The sequence below is a fragment of the Lepidochelys kempii genome, chromosome 22 (assembly GCF_965140285.1).
Source record: "Lepidochelys kempii isolate rLepKem1 chromosome 22, rLepKem1.hap1, whole genome shotgun sequence".
NCBI classification, from domain to species: Eukaryota; Metazoa; Chordata; order Testudines; family Cheloniidae; genus Lepidochelys; species Lepidochelys kempii.
Genome location: NC_136401.1, coordinates 23150730 through 23166076, shown reverse-complemented (window position 1 = coordinate 23166076; position 15347 = coordinate 23150730). Strand labels below are relative to the sequence as shown.

The 15347-nt window shown below is 47.8% G+C and overlaps 1 protein-coding gene across 10 annotated transcripts in view; it reads right to left on the bottom strand.

Annotated features, from left to right (window-relative positions):
* Positions 1 to 9447: 9447 nt before the first annotated feature.
* Positions 9448 to 15347, bottom strand: part of C2CD2L (C2CD2 like) — a 40629-nt gene continuing 34729 nt past the window's right edge. For 9 of the 10 annotated variants that reach the window (XM_073320655.2, XM_073320649.2, XM_073320658.2 and 6 more), the window contains one exon: positions 9448 to 13655. In XM_073320655.2, coding sequence (XP_073176756.1) covers positions 13432 to 13655 — 224 coding nt within the window. In that variant the 3' untranslated portion in view covers positions 9448 to 13431. The remainder of the gene's footprint in view (positions 13656 to 15347) is intronic. The other variant, XM_073320656.2, reaches the window with a different exon arrangement.

Genomic DNA, 15347 nt, shown 5'->3' with positions numbered 1-15347 from the left:
TCTGTTAGACCATTTTAAAGGCAATTTATATTTGGTAAAACCCGTTTTTAGTGAAAGAAATGCTGTCCTGACAGCACGGTTACTGCGGCTACAGAACACTTTCCCTCCTGGGTGAAACAAGAAGTTAGAATTCGAAAATTACATAGTTTGTTGCAATGTTGGTATAGGTTTAATTTCGCTTATGTGCAGGTTTGTTTAAGACTGACTGCTTTGGTTTATTGTTTTGGTAGGGTTACCATATTTGAACATTCAAAAAAAGAGGACACTCCACAGGTGGCGGTATTTGCTCTTGCCCCCTTCCCCACCCCCATTCCAACCCCTTCCCCAAAGTCCCCATCCCAACTCTGCCCCCACTCTGCCCCATTGGTCCCCTTCCCCAAATTCCCCCCAGGCCCTGCTTCCTCCCCAAGTGCTCCCCCTCCTCCCCCATCCCTCCCAGCCATGTGAAACAGCTGTTTCACAGCGCAAGTGGTGGCAGCTTGCCCGGAGGGGGGGAGGGGGGGAAGCAGGCACTCTCTCAAGTGATCAACATTCACTTTCTTTCTTGAATGATCAACTCTTCTTTGGGGAAAATAATGGCTAATCCTGGACATTTAAAAATATTTAAAAATTCCTCCCAGACGGTGATTTAAGAACCAAAAAGCCAGGCATGTCTGGGAAAATAGGATGTATGGTAACCCTAGTTTTGGTTTGTTTTTTTTTTTTAGTTGAAGTGGAGTTTTTAATTGACGTTTACGGGACTGGAATGTCTGCCATGCAATACCAGTATTGCAGTATTCAACTATTGCAGTACCAGTATTTTGGCCAGTATTCAACTATTCAATTGCTTTATAGGTGGTTTTAATAGTAGGACTTATTTATGTTATGTTATTTTATTTTATCATCCTGCTATAGCACACTTTTTTGATAATTTATAGCATGTGTTTTTTTTTTAAACAAAATAGCTTTTCTTAATGTTTGGGTTTTAAATTAAGCATTGTTTGCAGTTTCAAATGTTGCTTTAGATTTTTGGTTTCTGATGGGATATTTAAGAGGATTTCGGATTTAATACTAAAATTTGGACAGATTTAGATTATTTAGATGGACTTGGAGTAAATCCTGTTTACTATTTTATTTTAATAAAGGTTATATTGCTGTAAACCCTGGCCAAGGGGGAGAGGAGATGAGCTGGCCTTTAACAAGGAGCAGAGGCCTGGCCACCATGAGGAGTGGAGCCAGGTGATGAAGGGGGCACAGCTCCCCAATTTTTTTTCTCTAGCCCACCTCACCCACCACCCGTCCACCAAACGGCAAGAGACTGATGCACACCTGCTGGCCATTCTGCTTTACCCCGACAGGCCACTGGGTGTCACTGCTCCTCCCAGGGAACCACCTTCTGTGCATCATCCCGACTGGTCACTGGGTGTCACTGCTGGTCCAAGGGAACCACCTTCTGTGCATTTGACCACAGGATGTCATTGCTGCTCCAAAGAAATGTGATCCGTGCATTACCCTGACTGACCACTGGCTGTCACTGTTGCTGCAACGGAAACACACTCTGTGCATTACCCCAACTGGCCACCTAGTGTCACTGCTACTCCATGGACAACACCACGCTCTGTGCAGTACATTGACTGGCCGCCGGGTGTCACTGCTCCTCCATGGGAGACCCACAGTTTTCATTCGCCGAACCGGATAGCTCTCTGGCCACCCAGCTCTGACGACAGTGCCACCACCAGCAGCATCGCGGAAGTCCCCACACACTCGTATGCGCCGCCCAGAGCAGACAGAGGGCTCAGGGTGCCCCACGGCAACCCAAACAGACCCACTCCGCCCCAGGCTCCTGGGCCCTGCCGCCCATGGTTGATGCTCCCCGAGGGCTCTGTGAGAGCCAGGTTACCCTACCAGGGCAGCTCTTGGGGGATGCAAGCAGTCGAAGGGTGGCAGGAGGCTGAGGGGCAGCCCCAGCCCCAGGGCGAAGAGCAGCAGCAGGAGGAGGAGACAGGGGACCACCCCAGTTGCCCAAACCATGGCACCAGCCAGCACCTCAGTCACCCCCCACTGGCCAGGAGGAGGGAAATGCAGGGGGTGGGGGAGGAGGCAGGGCTGGCACTTAAGAGGAGCAGGGAGCGGAGCCATAGAGATGGGTGGGGCCATGTGGCAAGGGGGGGTGCAGCCCCCCCAATTTTCTGTCTAGCCTACCTCCGCCCCCCACTGCAAAGAGGATGGTGCCACCCACTGAGGGGGAAAATTAGGGTTTGAGGGTTTAGGGTTGGGATTACAGAGTCAGGGTCTAGGGGCTGGATTAGGGTGAGGGTAAGGGGGAGTTAGGTTTAGGGTGTGGATTAGGTTTGGAAAGGGTTAGGGGTTGAGAGGGAGAGTTGGATTAGGGGGAGGGGAGGATTAGGGTTCTGGGAGGCAAGACTGAGGGCTAGAGGGTTGTGTTTAACATGAGGGTTAGGATTAGCTTTAGGGATTAGGTTGAGTAAGAGTTTGGGTTCAAAGGTGGGTTAGAGTTAAGGGGTTAGGGTTATGGTCAGGGTGGGGATTATGATGTAATAGGGTGATGGTTGGAGATCAGGGTTAGTTGAAGGGTTAGGATGCAGGGGTCAGGGTTGGGTTGCCTAGGGTGAAGGGAGGGGTCAGGGTTTAGGGTTGGGTTGTGGTGTGGGATAGGGATGGGGTCAAAGGTTAGGGGGAGGAGTTGGGTTAGAGTATTGGGGAACAGGAATTAGGGTTTGGGATTAGGGTTAGCAGGTGAGGGCTCAGGGTTTGTCTTTTTTGCTGTTCTAATTGCTTGAATTGACCATTCTGTATCATAATTTCCTGTAAATGTAGTTTAATTCCTTTTATTGACTTTTCAAAAACATTAGTTTCATTATTATTATAACATCACCTATGTTTTTATTGTGACGCAGTAAATTACAGGTTTTAATACTCAAGGTTTTTTGTTTTTTAATGTCAGGCTATTATTTGTGATCCTATCACTTCAGTGCTGCCGGATTTCCTTGGTTGCCTCAGCCCTGGTCCAGAAATAGCAATTTGTGACGGATGGTATCTGCCCTGTCACAGTTTCCTACCCCATGAAATCTCTATATTAAATTTGGACCTCAATAAAACAAATGTTTTCTAACTTAGAAAAATGTATTCAATTAGAAAACTCATTTCATGAGTGTCCCAAGTTCAAATAGATATTTCCCAGAAGTAGCATTGTGAGAAGGCATACCCATCTGTCACAATTTGCTACTCCTAGACCCAGGGCTGGTGAATTGTGGGAGTGGCAAATTGCATCAGGGCAGCAAAAACTTGTTATGTAACCGCAACTGGTAGGAAATTGGGACAGGGAGCAGTTTGTAATAGTATGTCCTGACACTAAAGAGGAGATGCTGGGATGTCTCCCCCCACCAGACATCAGGCTCTCCACATTAGGGACAGTGGCTGCCAGGCCAGCTGGGCCCTGGGCTGGGGCTCCAGCTGGGGGCTGGTCTTGGTCTCTGTGGTGAGCAGGCTACTCTGGGAGCAGGAGAGGGTGAGATCTGGGGCAGGCACTGGAGCAGGTTGTTCAGCAGCCAGGAGCCCACGTGCTTGACCGTCCCTGAGCAGCTGAGGAGCACAGTGTGCAGCTGGTCCATGCACCTGATGTAGCCACTGCTGTAGTGCTGCTCTGTGGCCACGCTCTGCTTGGTGGTGGCTGCAAGAGATGGATCAGTGTCAGAAACAGCTCAGCAAATGGGGGGCCAGGAGCTGTTGTGGCAATCAGCTACAAGCCAAACCCACAAACCTGCCAGCCTGCAGCATCACCATCTGTCCTCCATATGCCACACACATCTCTCCATCCCTCCTCTGTATGCCAGAGATGCTCATCTATCCATCTCCATACACATCTCTGTTTCTCTCTGATTTTCCATGCAGTGCTCAACACAATTAGGCCCAGACCTGAGTGAGGCTTTTGGATGCAGCAGTACTGGAGCTGTAGGGTGACAGTGCATCTCTGGGCATCTCTAGTCTCAGCCCCTTTTCTCTTGAGCCCGAAGCCATGACTCTGAGTTCACACCTCTGGGGCCCAGACCCCATAGCCCTGAAGACACCCAACCAGCCACTTTTGCTCTGGGATCCCATTATAGCAACAAGAATCTTCCCAAAGTCCCCATGAAGATTGTGGGGGAGTGACACCTTGAGCCTGGCAGGCAGCATAAACTCTCCTCAGCATGGCATGGACCATCCCTGGGGCAGACAGATCCTATATGACCCATTGGAGACTACGGGGGGCAAGAGAGTGCATCCCACTGAGCCTGATAGGAGGTGTGGATCCTCCCTCTGGGTGGCATTGGGGCAGACAGACCCTCCCCCAAGATTGATCCTCACCAGTCCATGGGAGACTACAGGGTGCTAGGGAGTCATTACCCAGGATGTTGCTCTGTTGCAGGCTCCCCATGTGCTACACTGTGATCTCCAGCACGTCCGCTTTCTCCGGCTTGGATTGCTGCAAGGTGTGGAGGGAGGCACCATTAACAAGTGATAGCAGGTACAAGGATTTGGGGACTCAAGGTGTTGGGGTGTCACAGGTGGGACAGTGCCATGTGTGTTTCCATCCATTTCCCCCCCCCCATTTGGGCAGTGACCCCTAGTTGCTATTTCACACTTTAAGAAAAGAACCAGATGCCACTGTTTGTCACACGGTAATTTTATTTAACATAGAGCATTCTTCATCAGAAATTTACAACCCCCACCTTGCCAAGCACCTGCCCAAGCCGGCACAGTCTCACTGATGACAGCAAACATCCCAGTATAGGGGTGCGCAAACGTTTTGGCCCAAAGGCCACAGCTGGGTGGGGAAATTGCATGCAGGGCCATGAATGTAGGGCTAGGGCTAGGGCAGGGGGTTTGGGTGCAGGAGGGAGTGCAGGGTGTGGGAAGGGGGACAGGAAGGGGCTCAGGGCAAGGGGCTGGGGCAGAGGAGGAGTGCAGGGTGTACAAGGGGGCTCAGGGCAGGGGTGCAGAGTGTGTGAGCAGGTTCAGGGCAGGGGTGCAAGGAGGAGTGCAGGAGGGGTCTGGCAGGGGGTTGGGGTGCAGGAGGGGTCTGGCAGGGGGTTGGGGTGCGGCAGGGGGTTGGGGTGCAGGGGGGCAGAGTGCAGCAGAGATGAGGCAGGGGGCTAGGGTGCAGGGGGTTGGGGTGCAGCAGGGGGTTGGGGTGCGGCAGGGGGCTCAGGGCAGGAGGGGTTTGGGGGGCAGGGTCAGGCCCAGCGCCGCTTACCTGGAGCAGCTCTGGGGTGGCAGCGGCACACACCGGGGCCAAGGCAGGTTCCCTGCCTCCCTGCCCTGGCCCCGCGCTGCTCCCAGAAGCGGCCGGCACCACGTCCCTGCGGCCCCTGGGGGATGAGGGGGACAGAGAGCTCCTGCGCTGCCCTCGCCTGCAGGCAACTCCCCCGAAGTTCCCATTGGTCGCGGTTCCCCATGGTGGGTGGCGAGGGCAGCACGTGGAGCCCTCTGTCCCCCTCCTCCCCCATTGGCCGCAGGGACGTGGTGCCGGCCGCTTCTGGGAGTGGCACGTGGCCTGTGGTGCCACAGGGGTGGAAATCCCACGGGACAGATTTGGCCCGCAGGCTGTAGTTTGCCCACCCCTGCTCTATAGAGCACTGAAGTTTCCCCCTAGCCAGGGTATTATCAGTCCCCAAATAGGCCACCCCACTCTGCCACTCCCACGGAGGCTTATAAGGGAACCTGGGCCAGACTTCTGCACGGGGCTCCAGACCAGGGCCCCTCAACACGGCATCTCAGGTCTTCAATCTCCCAACCCCTAACTGCTCCTTCCCCAGATGGCTTCCTATACCGCCCGCTGCCTCCGACCTTCTCCCGATGGCGGCACAGCCTGACCTCTTGCGGCCTCGCAAGGGCACCGCCCCGGAAAGGGGGGGCTCTGCAATGACCAATGGGAGCTAGAGGCCAGAGGACCCTATGTCTCCCATGGTGCCCTAGGGCCCGCCGTGGCTGATGGGAGACATAGGCCGACAGTCATTGATTACGCTGCTTAATTCTCACAGGTCATTCTCACTTCTCTGGGTTTTGGCTGCACGTGTTTATTTAGCAAAACTTGGTCCTAGAGTCCAGTTTATAAATTGTACTTTTCTCTCACTTTAAGGAACATGGAATGTTTAAGTTAGCTTTAATTTTAAAATATTTTTAAAAGGGACACTTTTGATTGTGCAATGATAGCTTCAAAAAATATCCTCCAGGTCAGTTCTATTCATGTCAGTACATTTCTTTCAAAATCTGAAAAAAGTGTGTTATGTGTTTGTGTTCTATTCAGATCTTAGCCTGAGTGAAATTGAAGCACAGGGTTCAATCCGGATTGATTTAGTAGCAATGATAAAACCATTTTTCACATAATTTGGCTGCTCTCACATGCCTAAGAATGGTATTCTCCAATCTCCCTCCCCTCCTCAGAAAACCAACCCAACCCAACCACACATTCTCTCTCTCACCACATCCCTGTCAGATATCCTAATCAGCTCCCCACTCTATTAACCTTTCCTGTATGCACCACTAATTACTTTGCATCCTTCCCCTACAACAGGCCCCTGGGGTGTTACTCCAATCACCTTTCCACATGATTCTCCCTCCAAACCTAAACACATCCCCTTTGTGCGTCCTTTACTATAACCATTTGCGCATATTCCTTGAAACTACACCTCTGCACATCCAGAGTCTCCCACGTGCATTCCCCCCAAAACTACACGCTTGCCTTCTCCCCATCTCTGATTGCATCCCTAACACCAACCATACATATTCTTGTCCCAGTGGGTTACTGCAAACTCCAAACTTCTACCTGTCTGCTCACCCAAAAGCAAGTCCCTGCTGAGTACTTTTGCAAACTTCTCCCCCTTACAAGTCTCTGTCAGCACCCTATATTCATCCCTGCATGCTCCCCCTAAAAAGTCCCCCTTCAAGCCCTCCCTAACTAAGTCTCCCTCATGTACTCCTGCTGAACCTTTTTAAAGTGTCTCCACATACATATCCAAGTGCCCTCTTCCCTTCATCTGCTGTACCAGATAGCTCCCTCCTGCACCACTAATGTTCCTGAGCTCATATCCCAAAATAGGAACTGAGGGATTCCCTTAATCATTTTCCTATGTGCTACTGTCAACTCATCTTAGCCATCTCCATTTGCAACCTTCTCCACTCTGCCACCGTACCTGCTCTTGCAAATATCTCTAGGTGTGTGTGTGTCTCCTTAACACTCTCCTTGTGCTCCCCCCATAGACAGCTCCTTAGATGTTCTAAACAATCCCCCATTCCCTTCAGTTGTTCATGAATGCTTCCACCCCAGACATCCTTCCTCTTTCCTCTCTTCATGTTCCAGGGGATAATAATATTACTTTTTATACAGCACTTTTTTCCTATCTATTCATACATTCAGTAGTCAGTTAAAAGATAATGGGCCACTGGATGAGGCTCAAGAATATGTAGCATTGTTCATAGGTTTTCTAGGACCAATTTGTTGTTGCATGGTGTGCAAGTGGCTTTTGCTATATCGCCATCACTCTATAAGACATTTTTACATAAAGGTCACACAGCTGCTGGTGGCCGGCTTACCCTACAGGAGGCTAGTTTTCTATTTTTTTCACAGCAGTGAAGGGCAGATATGTGGAAAACAATCATACAAAGATTAAGAGTACCATTTATTATGTATAATAACCATAACCATGCTAGAAGTGTAGGATTCTTCACCTTAGTATTAGTGCAGGGGTTCAGCACCCCGCAGAGGGTTCTGAGATGGTTACATAGGGGGTCACGAGCTATCAACCTCCACCCCAAACCCTGCTTTGCTTCCAGCATTTATAATGGTGTTAAATATATTTTAAAAAGTGTTTTTAATTTATAAGGGGGGGGGGTGTTGCCCTCAAAGGCTTGCTGTGTGAAAGGGGTCACCAGTAAAAAAGTTTGAGCGCCATGGTATTAGTGGAATCAAGGACACAATGTATCCTATATAGACTTGATACAGGATATGGGACACTTGATTAGAAATAAGACATGTCTCAGTATAGGCTACATCCTATTTCAAGCAGAATTAAGTTTCCATACAGGGAGGTCTAATGAGTTGCATCACGTAACAGGTTAAAATGTCTACCAAAGCTGTTGCAGAGGCAGGTGGAAAGGAGGAGCCAACAGCACAAGGTATACAGCAGAGAAAGTAAAGAAGGAACAGAGCTAACTATTTCACGGAGGCAACTAATGCTGCTGGAGTGTTACATCACCCACACCACAAACTTGTATGGGTGCATTCCCCCCCACCGCTTGCTTCTCTGAAAAGTGGTATATTGCAGAAGAGATGGACTGATAGGACTAGTCTAGTCACACAGCAACTGCTGAAGGCTTCATCTCTCATTAACTATTATTCCAGTACTACAGTATATTGCAAATTCCATAAGCTGTTAAATTTAACAATTGGGGTTGTTTGTTTTTTGATTTCTGGCTATTCAAACCTTTTCAACAAACTGCAAGACATGTGAGGTGAGGACACAAGATACTGTTTATAACTCCCATTTAGTTTAATAAGTTAACAAGTTCAGGCCATTACACAGCAATGGAACTCTTCTTAAACATTTACAAAGGTGCAGAATTTCATTAGTTTAATCTTTAAATAAATCATTGTACTTGACTCTCTTAAATAGCTAAACAGTTCCTATTTTTCTTTGCATTGAAATCTGGGGTTAAAATAATCCACCCACAAAGAAGGCATCAAAGTACAAAAGAGCACAAATGTGGGGCACTAGCTCAGGCTCAATGTGGGTGTTTGCTCCAGAACCTGTCAAGTGAGCAAAGCAAGCAGATACCTGTGAAAGGAGTCCTGGGTTGAGGGGCACTCATGTAAAGGGAGCTACAATATCACAGGGGACACACCAGCTTTTTATTTTATTTTTAAATCAGGGGTTTCACTGAATCTCTGCTACCAAGGATAGGACACTTTCACTGTATATTTGTTATGTACAGGAAGGGAAGAAAAAAAAACACAGCTGAAAGGAACAAATAAGGTCTAAGTTACAGCTGCTGTCCCATCTGGGATCAGATTGGCTTACTAGTTGCCCACAAGCCCCCAGCTCTATGGATTTGAAATCTAACCCAAAGAAAGATGTTTTCACAGGAAACAAGTCCCTAAGTAATGATTAACTCAGAGGAAATAGAAGAAAACCTCCATATACACACACACACACACACACACACACAAATATGCTGTATATATGTACATGCATAGTCTAAAGTAGTAATTAACTTAGCTGAATAAAGAGTGAACAATTTGCAGAGGTTTGTATAAAACTTTTCACTACCCACATCTTCACCACACTTTTTTGTCCCATTCTCTGCCTGGATGTAGTCCCCCTTCCATTACCTCTACTCATCTGACTGTGAATTCAACAGATATTTGTAAGAAGCACAGTTTTCTCCCTCTCTCTCTTTTTTAAACATACCACATTACAAGAAATGCCTATGGGAATGGGGAGGATTGCCAGTATGGAACACCACAAAGTCTGTAAAGGGCAGTAATCAGACCTACTGATTATACCTCTCCTTTTCAATCAGTTCATATCATAGCCCCCTCCCCTACACACACACACACACACACACAGAACTTGGTTCCATTAACATGCAGCTTTTTGAAATAGCCTTCGAAAGAGAGATCTCCATAACACAGCCTGTTGTATTTAAGCCTGTATGTGTGTGTCCCTTAACATTTAAAGCTGCACAGCATTCCTTATCTATGCATGCAGTTTCTATTGACATGAGATGGGACTGCCTGTAGACTGAGGACAGAAAATGGACTTTAAATTTTTCATCTGTAGGCTTAAAAACAGCCCTGCCAGCCAATTAGAAAAGGATATTCAAATTAAAAGCTATTTTTAAAATGTATTTCATTTGCTGTGTGTTATTACCATCACATTAGACACTGACATTCATTTGCATTGTGTATTTTTTTGCACTAGTTTCAGGCTAGACAATAACACTGCAGTTTCATTTTGTTTAGAATCACTTTCACTTTTTGGTTCTCAAATGGCCAGCAGAAAGTTGCACTATATGCACAGCAGATGTGCCAAAAGAGTACAATTCTTCCAAAAGAAAAAAGAAAAAAACAAACCCTAAAACGTTACATTCAGTTTTCCTCCCACACACATCAAAACACTGATATCTGGTAAAGAACCAGTTTTTATTAAATGTAAGTGTTTGACCCCAGTGACCCTTTAAGGAGATGCTCTGCAGCTTTAATCTAAAAAGTGCAAAATAATCTTCATCCTCGTGGATCCTGGTGGTTATACCACAATTACTGTGATAGCACCAAGATGAGCAGTCAAGTGGTTGAGGGAATAAACAATCCATTGAGGGTACTGCAGCCTCTGTGAAAGATAGTTTACACAGCAAACATTCAAAGCAATAAGTACAAGTAGAGAAAGAAGAAGTTAGATCTTTTAAGACTTAAGGATCAGTTTTGAAAATAAAATCCTGTAGGACCTGCTTCTTAAACGCATCAAATTCTAGAAGTGTTTGGATGCAAAAGACATACATGGCCTCTTTCACCTGTAAGTATGCTAAAAGTAGATCAGTTACTTGACCTAATTCCACCTAATTGTGAGGCTGAAGCATCACCATTCCTCATATATCAAGTAACCAGAAGTACACAAAAGGCATGGGCAAAAGTCCCACAATCTATGGCTCATGCATGGTAGCAGCTATACATGAAAAATTACTGAGTACAAATGTGAAGATGCAGAAAGGAGCAGAATGTGTCATTTAACCAAGACCATAAAACGGAGCAACCCTGCTCTAAGAATATGATCACCCAATTATCAGATACTTTAAATAAAAGTTCATAAGAAAGTAAAGACGAGACTCCTAGTTTAACCCTACTAAGGAGATATCCACCATGCCCTGGAGCCATCTGCAAGGGACTGTCTGGGTGTACTGAAGTGTCTGGATTTTTACATTTGAAGTAGTATATAATGAGCTGCACTGGCATTTTCACAGCCAGGTACTCTCCAGCAGAGACAACCCATTCCATTTGTTGTTTAAGAAGAATTTAAGCTCAAATCAAACTTATGAAACAGTTAAGTTGCAGCTCAGAAGTTGCTTGTTTCTGTTATTCAAAGTCATGTTCAGCTCATAGTTTATGTTCAGTCTAACCTCAAACATGGGTATTTTACTATCTTCAGCCTTCCAGGGAAGCTGCTATAGCATCCCTGGAAGGGTTTCACAGGTAGCTACTGGAGAAATATTGATGTTGTCTGACCTCAGAACGTTAACCACTTTTAGTCTCAAACTACCTCCCAAAAGTTGAGAGAAATAAAAACAAACAAAACTAAGAATGAGGCAGGTGGAGGATTTCCAGTCAGGAAAGCCTACAGCTTTGAGACCACAGAGGAAGGTGAGCTGTGACAGAAAAGTGGGTTATACGTCTTTCTAGGAGTCCTCCAAAACTGCCAACATGCCCCAATTGAGATCTTGGCACAGTCTCCATCAAGGAGCTCATGTTTCAGTGACAGACAGCAGGTGCTGTGGGCCGATAATGTGTGGGAAGGAGTGGCATAAGCATGATGGTTTCTCAGCAAGGAAGGAAAAGGGAGAAAAATAGAAAGGATGTTGAGACTGAACAGACTGTTCAGGACCAAAAGCTGGGGAAAGAGGAGGCTACTGGTCAGGCAACTGGACCAGTTGTTTTATACTGTGCACACCCTAGTCTAGCTGAGGTGAGCGGGACAATGCTAAAGAGCACCTCTAACTTAGGTGCCCCACTCATTAGCTTTCAAATCATAGCTGTGTACTCTGGATCCTACCCAGAACCTAGTGCTGCCCTGAGCCCAGAAACATGAATAGTTCCTGGCCCTAAACTCTTCACAGTTATATACTGCTAACCCCCTCCTAGTCTTTTGATGTGCCCCACGATCACTGTTCAAGGATTTTCCTATAGACGGGACTTCATCTGTAATTTTTACAAAACTTAATTGTCGTCCTCCTGCAATCACCCAGGAGTAATTTTTTCCACATACAAGCTCCCCCCCCCCCCCTTTTTTTTTTTTTAATGAAAAGTAAATTCTGAAACTTCTAACCCCTACCACATTCAGGGCAAAGCGTCTGCCTGTCTACTTGATTCTCTTCCATGCAATGAAGTTGAAGGCCTCTGCATTTCTTAGCATCATTTCCTCTGCCAATACAAGACAAATTGAGGACATTCATACTACTTGAAAGAAAGATACGTAGTCAGAATCAGATTTGCAGGAGGAGTCGTCGTCAGTGCCATCAGGAGCCACTAGGGAAAGATCCATTTTAACAAGTCAAATCTTTTCTGTGGAGGACTTTACCTTTATTCTTTCGACTAAAGAATGGGGCATGTGGGCCACTAAAATAAACTTCAAGCTACATAGCAAACACTCCTCCAGCACAAATCTATCCCTCATTTTCTGAGCATCATGTTTGTCTTCAGAGTAGAGCACCCATGGACCACAACAGCTGTGCACAGTGCAAGGACCTTGCATTCTACAAGACCAAATAACATCTGCTCCTCCAGTGTCCCCAGCCATCTCTGTAGGAAAAGGAGACCATATGTACAAAAACTAGCTGCTGGTCCAGACAGCTAAATGTGGTGCACACCACATTTGGGGGAGCTACATCTATAGATCAGTTCATCTTTCTATAACACCCTGGCAATAGAGGGAGCCTCATGGCTGGCTAGCAGCTGCTGCAGTAGTGATAATAAGATGACTTTTGCAAGGACCCAGTTGTCTTGCAGAGTCTCACCTAGTGTTCCCTTCTTCTGGTAAGTCCTTTCCCTTAAAAGAAAAATCCCCAACATTCTCTACAAAACAGAGGGGCACTGTTCAAATAGCGTAACTAGTTTATGGAGTTACTCTTTTCCCTGCAGCGAACGGGTATCACTCCTCAGTCAGACCATGAACTTTGCACCATGCAGAAGTACAGTGGAGGAGCCCTGATCTTCCATAGATTAACCCCTTTTCCCCAAAAAAGTTAATCAAGGGTTTCTTTTGTCACACAGTTAAAGATTTCAGGAACTAAGGAGTTAAGTCTTAACCCTGGAGCAGACACCTCGGAGGCCCCATCCCCTTTCTAAGAGGTCATTTGGAGAAGTCAAAGGTGCAAGGCAATCAGGAGGACATGGAGTCATTCCACCAGTGCCTGGAGCAGTCAGAATGACTGCTTAGCAAGCTATCAGGGCTTCTGCAAGCACAAATGGGTCATGATATCCGGAAGAGGCAGAAACAGGGTGGCTAATGAACCCAAAACTTAGGTTGATAACTCCCTTACCTCCTCAACCAATATAAAGGACCAGGGGAGGTGAAGTATCCACCTCAGCTGAAGGAGGAAGGAGTTGGATTGTAGTTCGCAGATACCTGGGGTGGGAAAGACACAGAGACAAAGGGGGCTTCAATGCAATCTTTCATCCCACCCTTAGTTCTCGCCCATTGATGTTGTGCTGCCGTTGGCCTTGGGTTTTGATTTAGACGTAAAGGAGAAGCGCTTGATGAGGCGCCGGGAGAAGCTGCTGGCTTTCTTCCTGGTGGCAGAGCTGGTGCTGGCATTGGACAGGTCATCATGCGACTGGCTCAGGCCTGCTTCCTTCTGCTTGTTCTTCCTCCGGAAGATAAGCTTGGTGCCGCTCCGGAGAAAGCTGACTGGAGAAAGAGACAAAATGAAGAGGAAGACAGACATAACGATGCCCTGTCTCTTTAAGGCACTCACTCACTGGGAAGCCTGGTTCAGACCTCAGACCCAACAGCTCTCTCCTGTTCCGTGTCCTCAGCCAGGCTGTCCCCTCTCCCCTTCTCTGAGGAGATAGGGTACGGGGGTGGAAGGGACACCCTGACATCAGCACCGCCCTCACTTCCCGCTCTGCACAGCCAGCAGGAGGGTCCCAAGAGCAGCTGCAGGAGCAATATGGTGAGGGGCACTTGAACACACATCGCCAGATGTGCACGGCTGTGCTAATCAAGTGCATGGCCTCTGAATCACTCCTGGACGGCCACCCAACCGCGCAGCCTAGAGGGAACACAAGTTGTGACCCTTCATGGGGTCATGAGGTTATTCTGTGGGGGTTGCGAGCCGTCAGCCTCCACCTCCAAACCCCACTTTGCTTCCAGCATTTATAATATAGTGTTAAATATATATAAAAAAATGTTTTTAATTTATAAGTAGGGGGGTCACTCATAGGCTTGCCATGTGAAAGGAGTCACCAACATAGGCGCTGGAGCACCCAGGGAGAAAAATTGGTGGGTGCTCTGCACCCACCGGCAGCTCCCCACCTGGTCCCAGCTCACCTCTGCCTCCACTCTGCCTCCTCCCCTGAGAGCGCCGCTGGGTCCTGCTTCTCACCCCTCCCTCCCAGCGCTTGTGCCGCGAAACAGCTGTTTCGCATGGCAAGCCTAGGAGGGAGGGGGGAGGAGGAACACGGCGCACTTGGGGGAGAAGGTGGCGGGGCCGGGGTGGGGATTTGGGGAGGGATCCAATAGAGGCAGGGAGGGGCGGAGTTGGGGAGGGGCTGGAGCCAGGGCTTGAGCACCCACTGGCGCTGACAAAAGTTGGTGCCTATGGTCACCAATTCAAAGGTTTGAGAACCACTGCTCTAGAGGCTGCTGCTCCTTTCTCTGCTGGAGACCGTCTGACTTGGGTATCACTACATCAGTTACATTCAGTTCACATTTTCAAGTTTTTCTTAACAACCACAAGGGCTAGAAACAGCTTTCATTTAAAAATGAAATGCATCAAAATCTCATGATAGACCACAGGCCCTCGGTATGTGTCGATTGTGCTTATACCTTAATCCAGTTCCAAGGTTGTTTTCAAACCTAATTTAAAGGGGAATCAGGCCCAAGAGGACCAGCAGAGTACATGTGATTGTACTGTATTTTGACCATCTATACAATAGAAATTGAGCGGCATCTCAAGTGGATAGAACTTGCCTTGTGTCTGCAGCCTGGGAGAGTACCACCACTTGGTTTCCAGTCTGAGCTCTGGGGATACAATAGCCCAGGGGTTCTCAACTTTTTTCTCTCTGGCCCCCTCCCAACATGCTATAAAAACTCCACAGCCCACCTGTGCCACAACAACAATTTTTTTGCATATAAAAGCCAGGGCCAGCATTAGAGGTAGCAAGTAGAGCAGTTGCCCAGGGCCACACACCACAGGGGGCTCCCACAAAGCTAAGTTGCTCAGGCTTCATCTTCAGCCCAAGGTGGCAGTGTTCAGGGCCTCTGGCTTCAGCCCCATGCGGTGGGGCTTTGGCTTTCTGCCCTGGGCTCCAGAAAGTCTAACATAGGCCCTGCTTGGTGGATGCCCTGAAACCTTCTCGCGGCCCTCCAGGGGGCCCC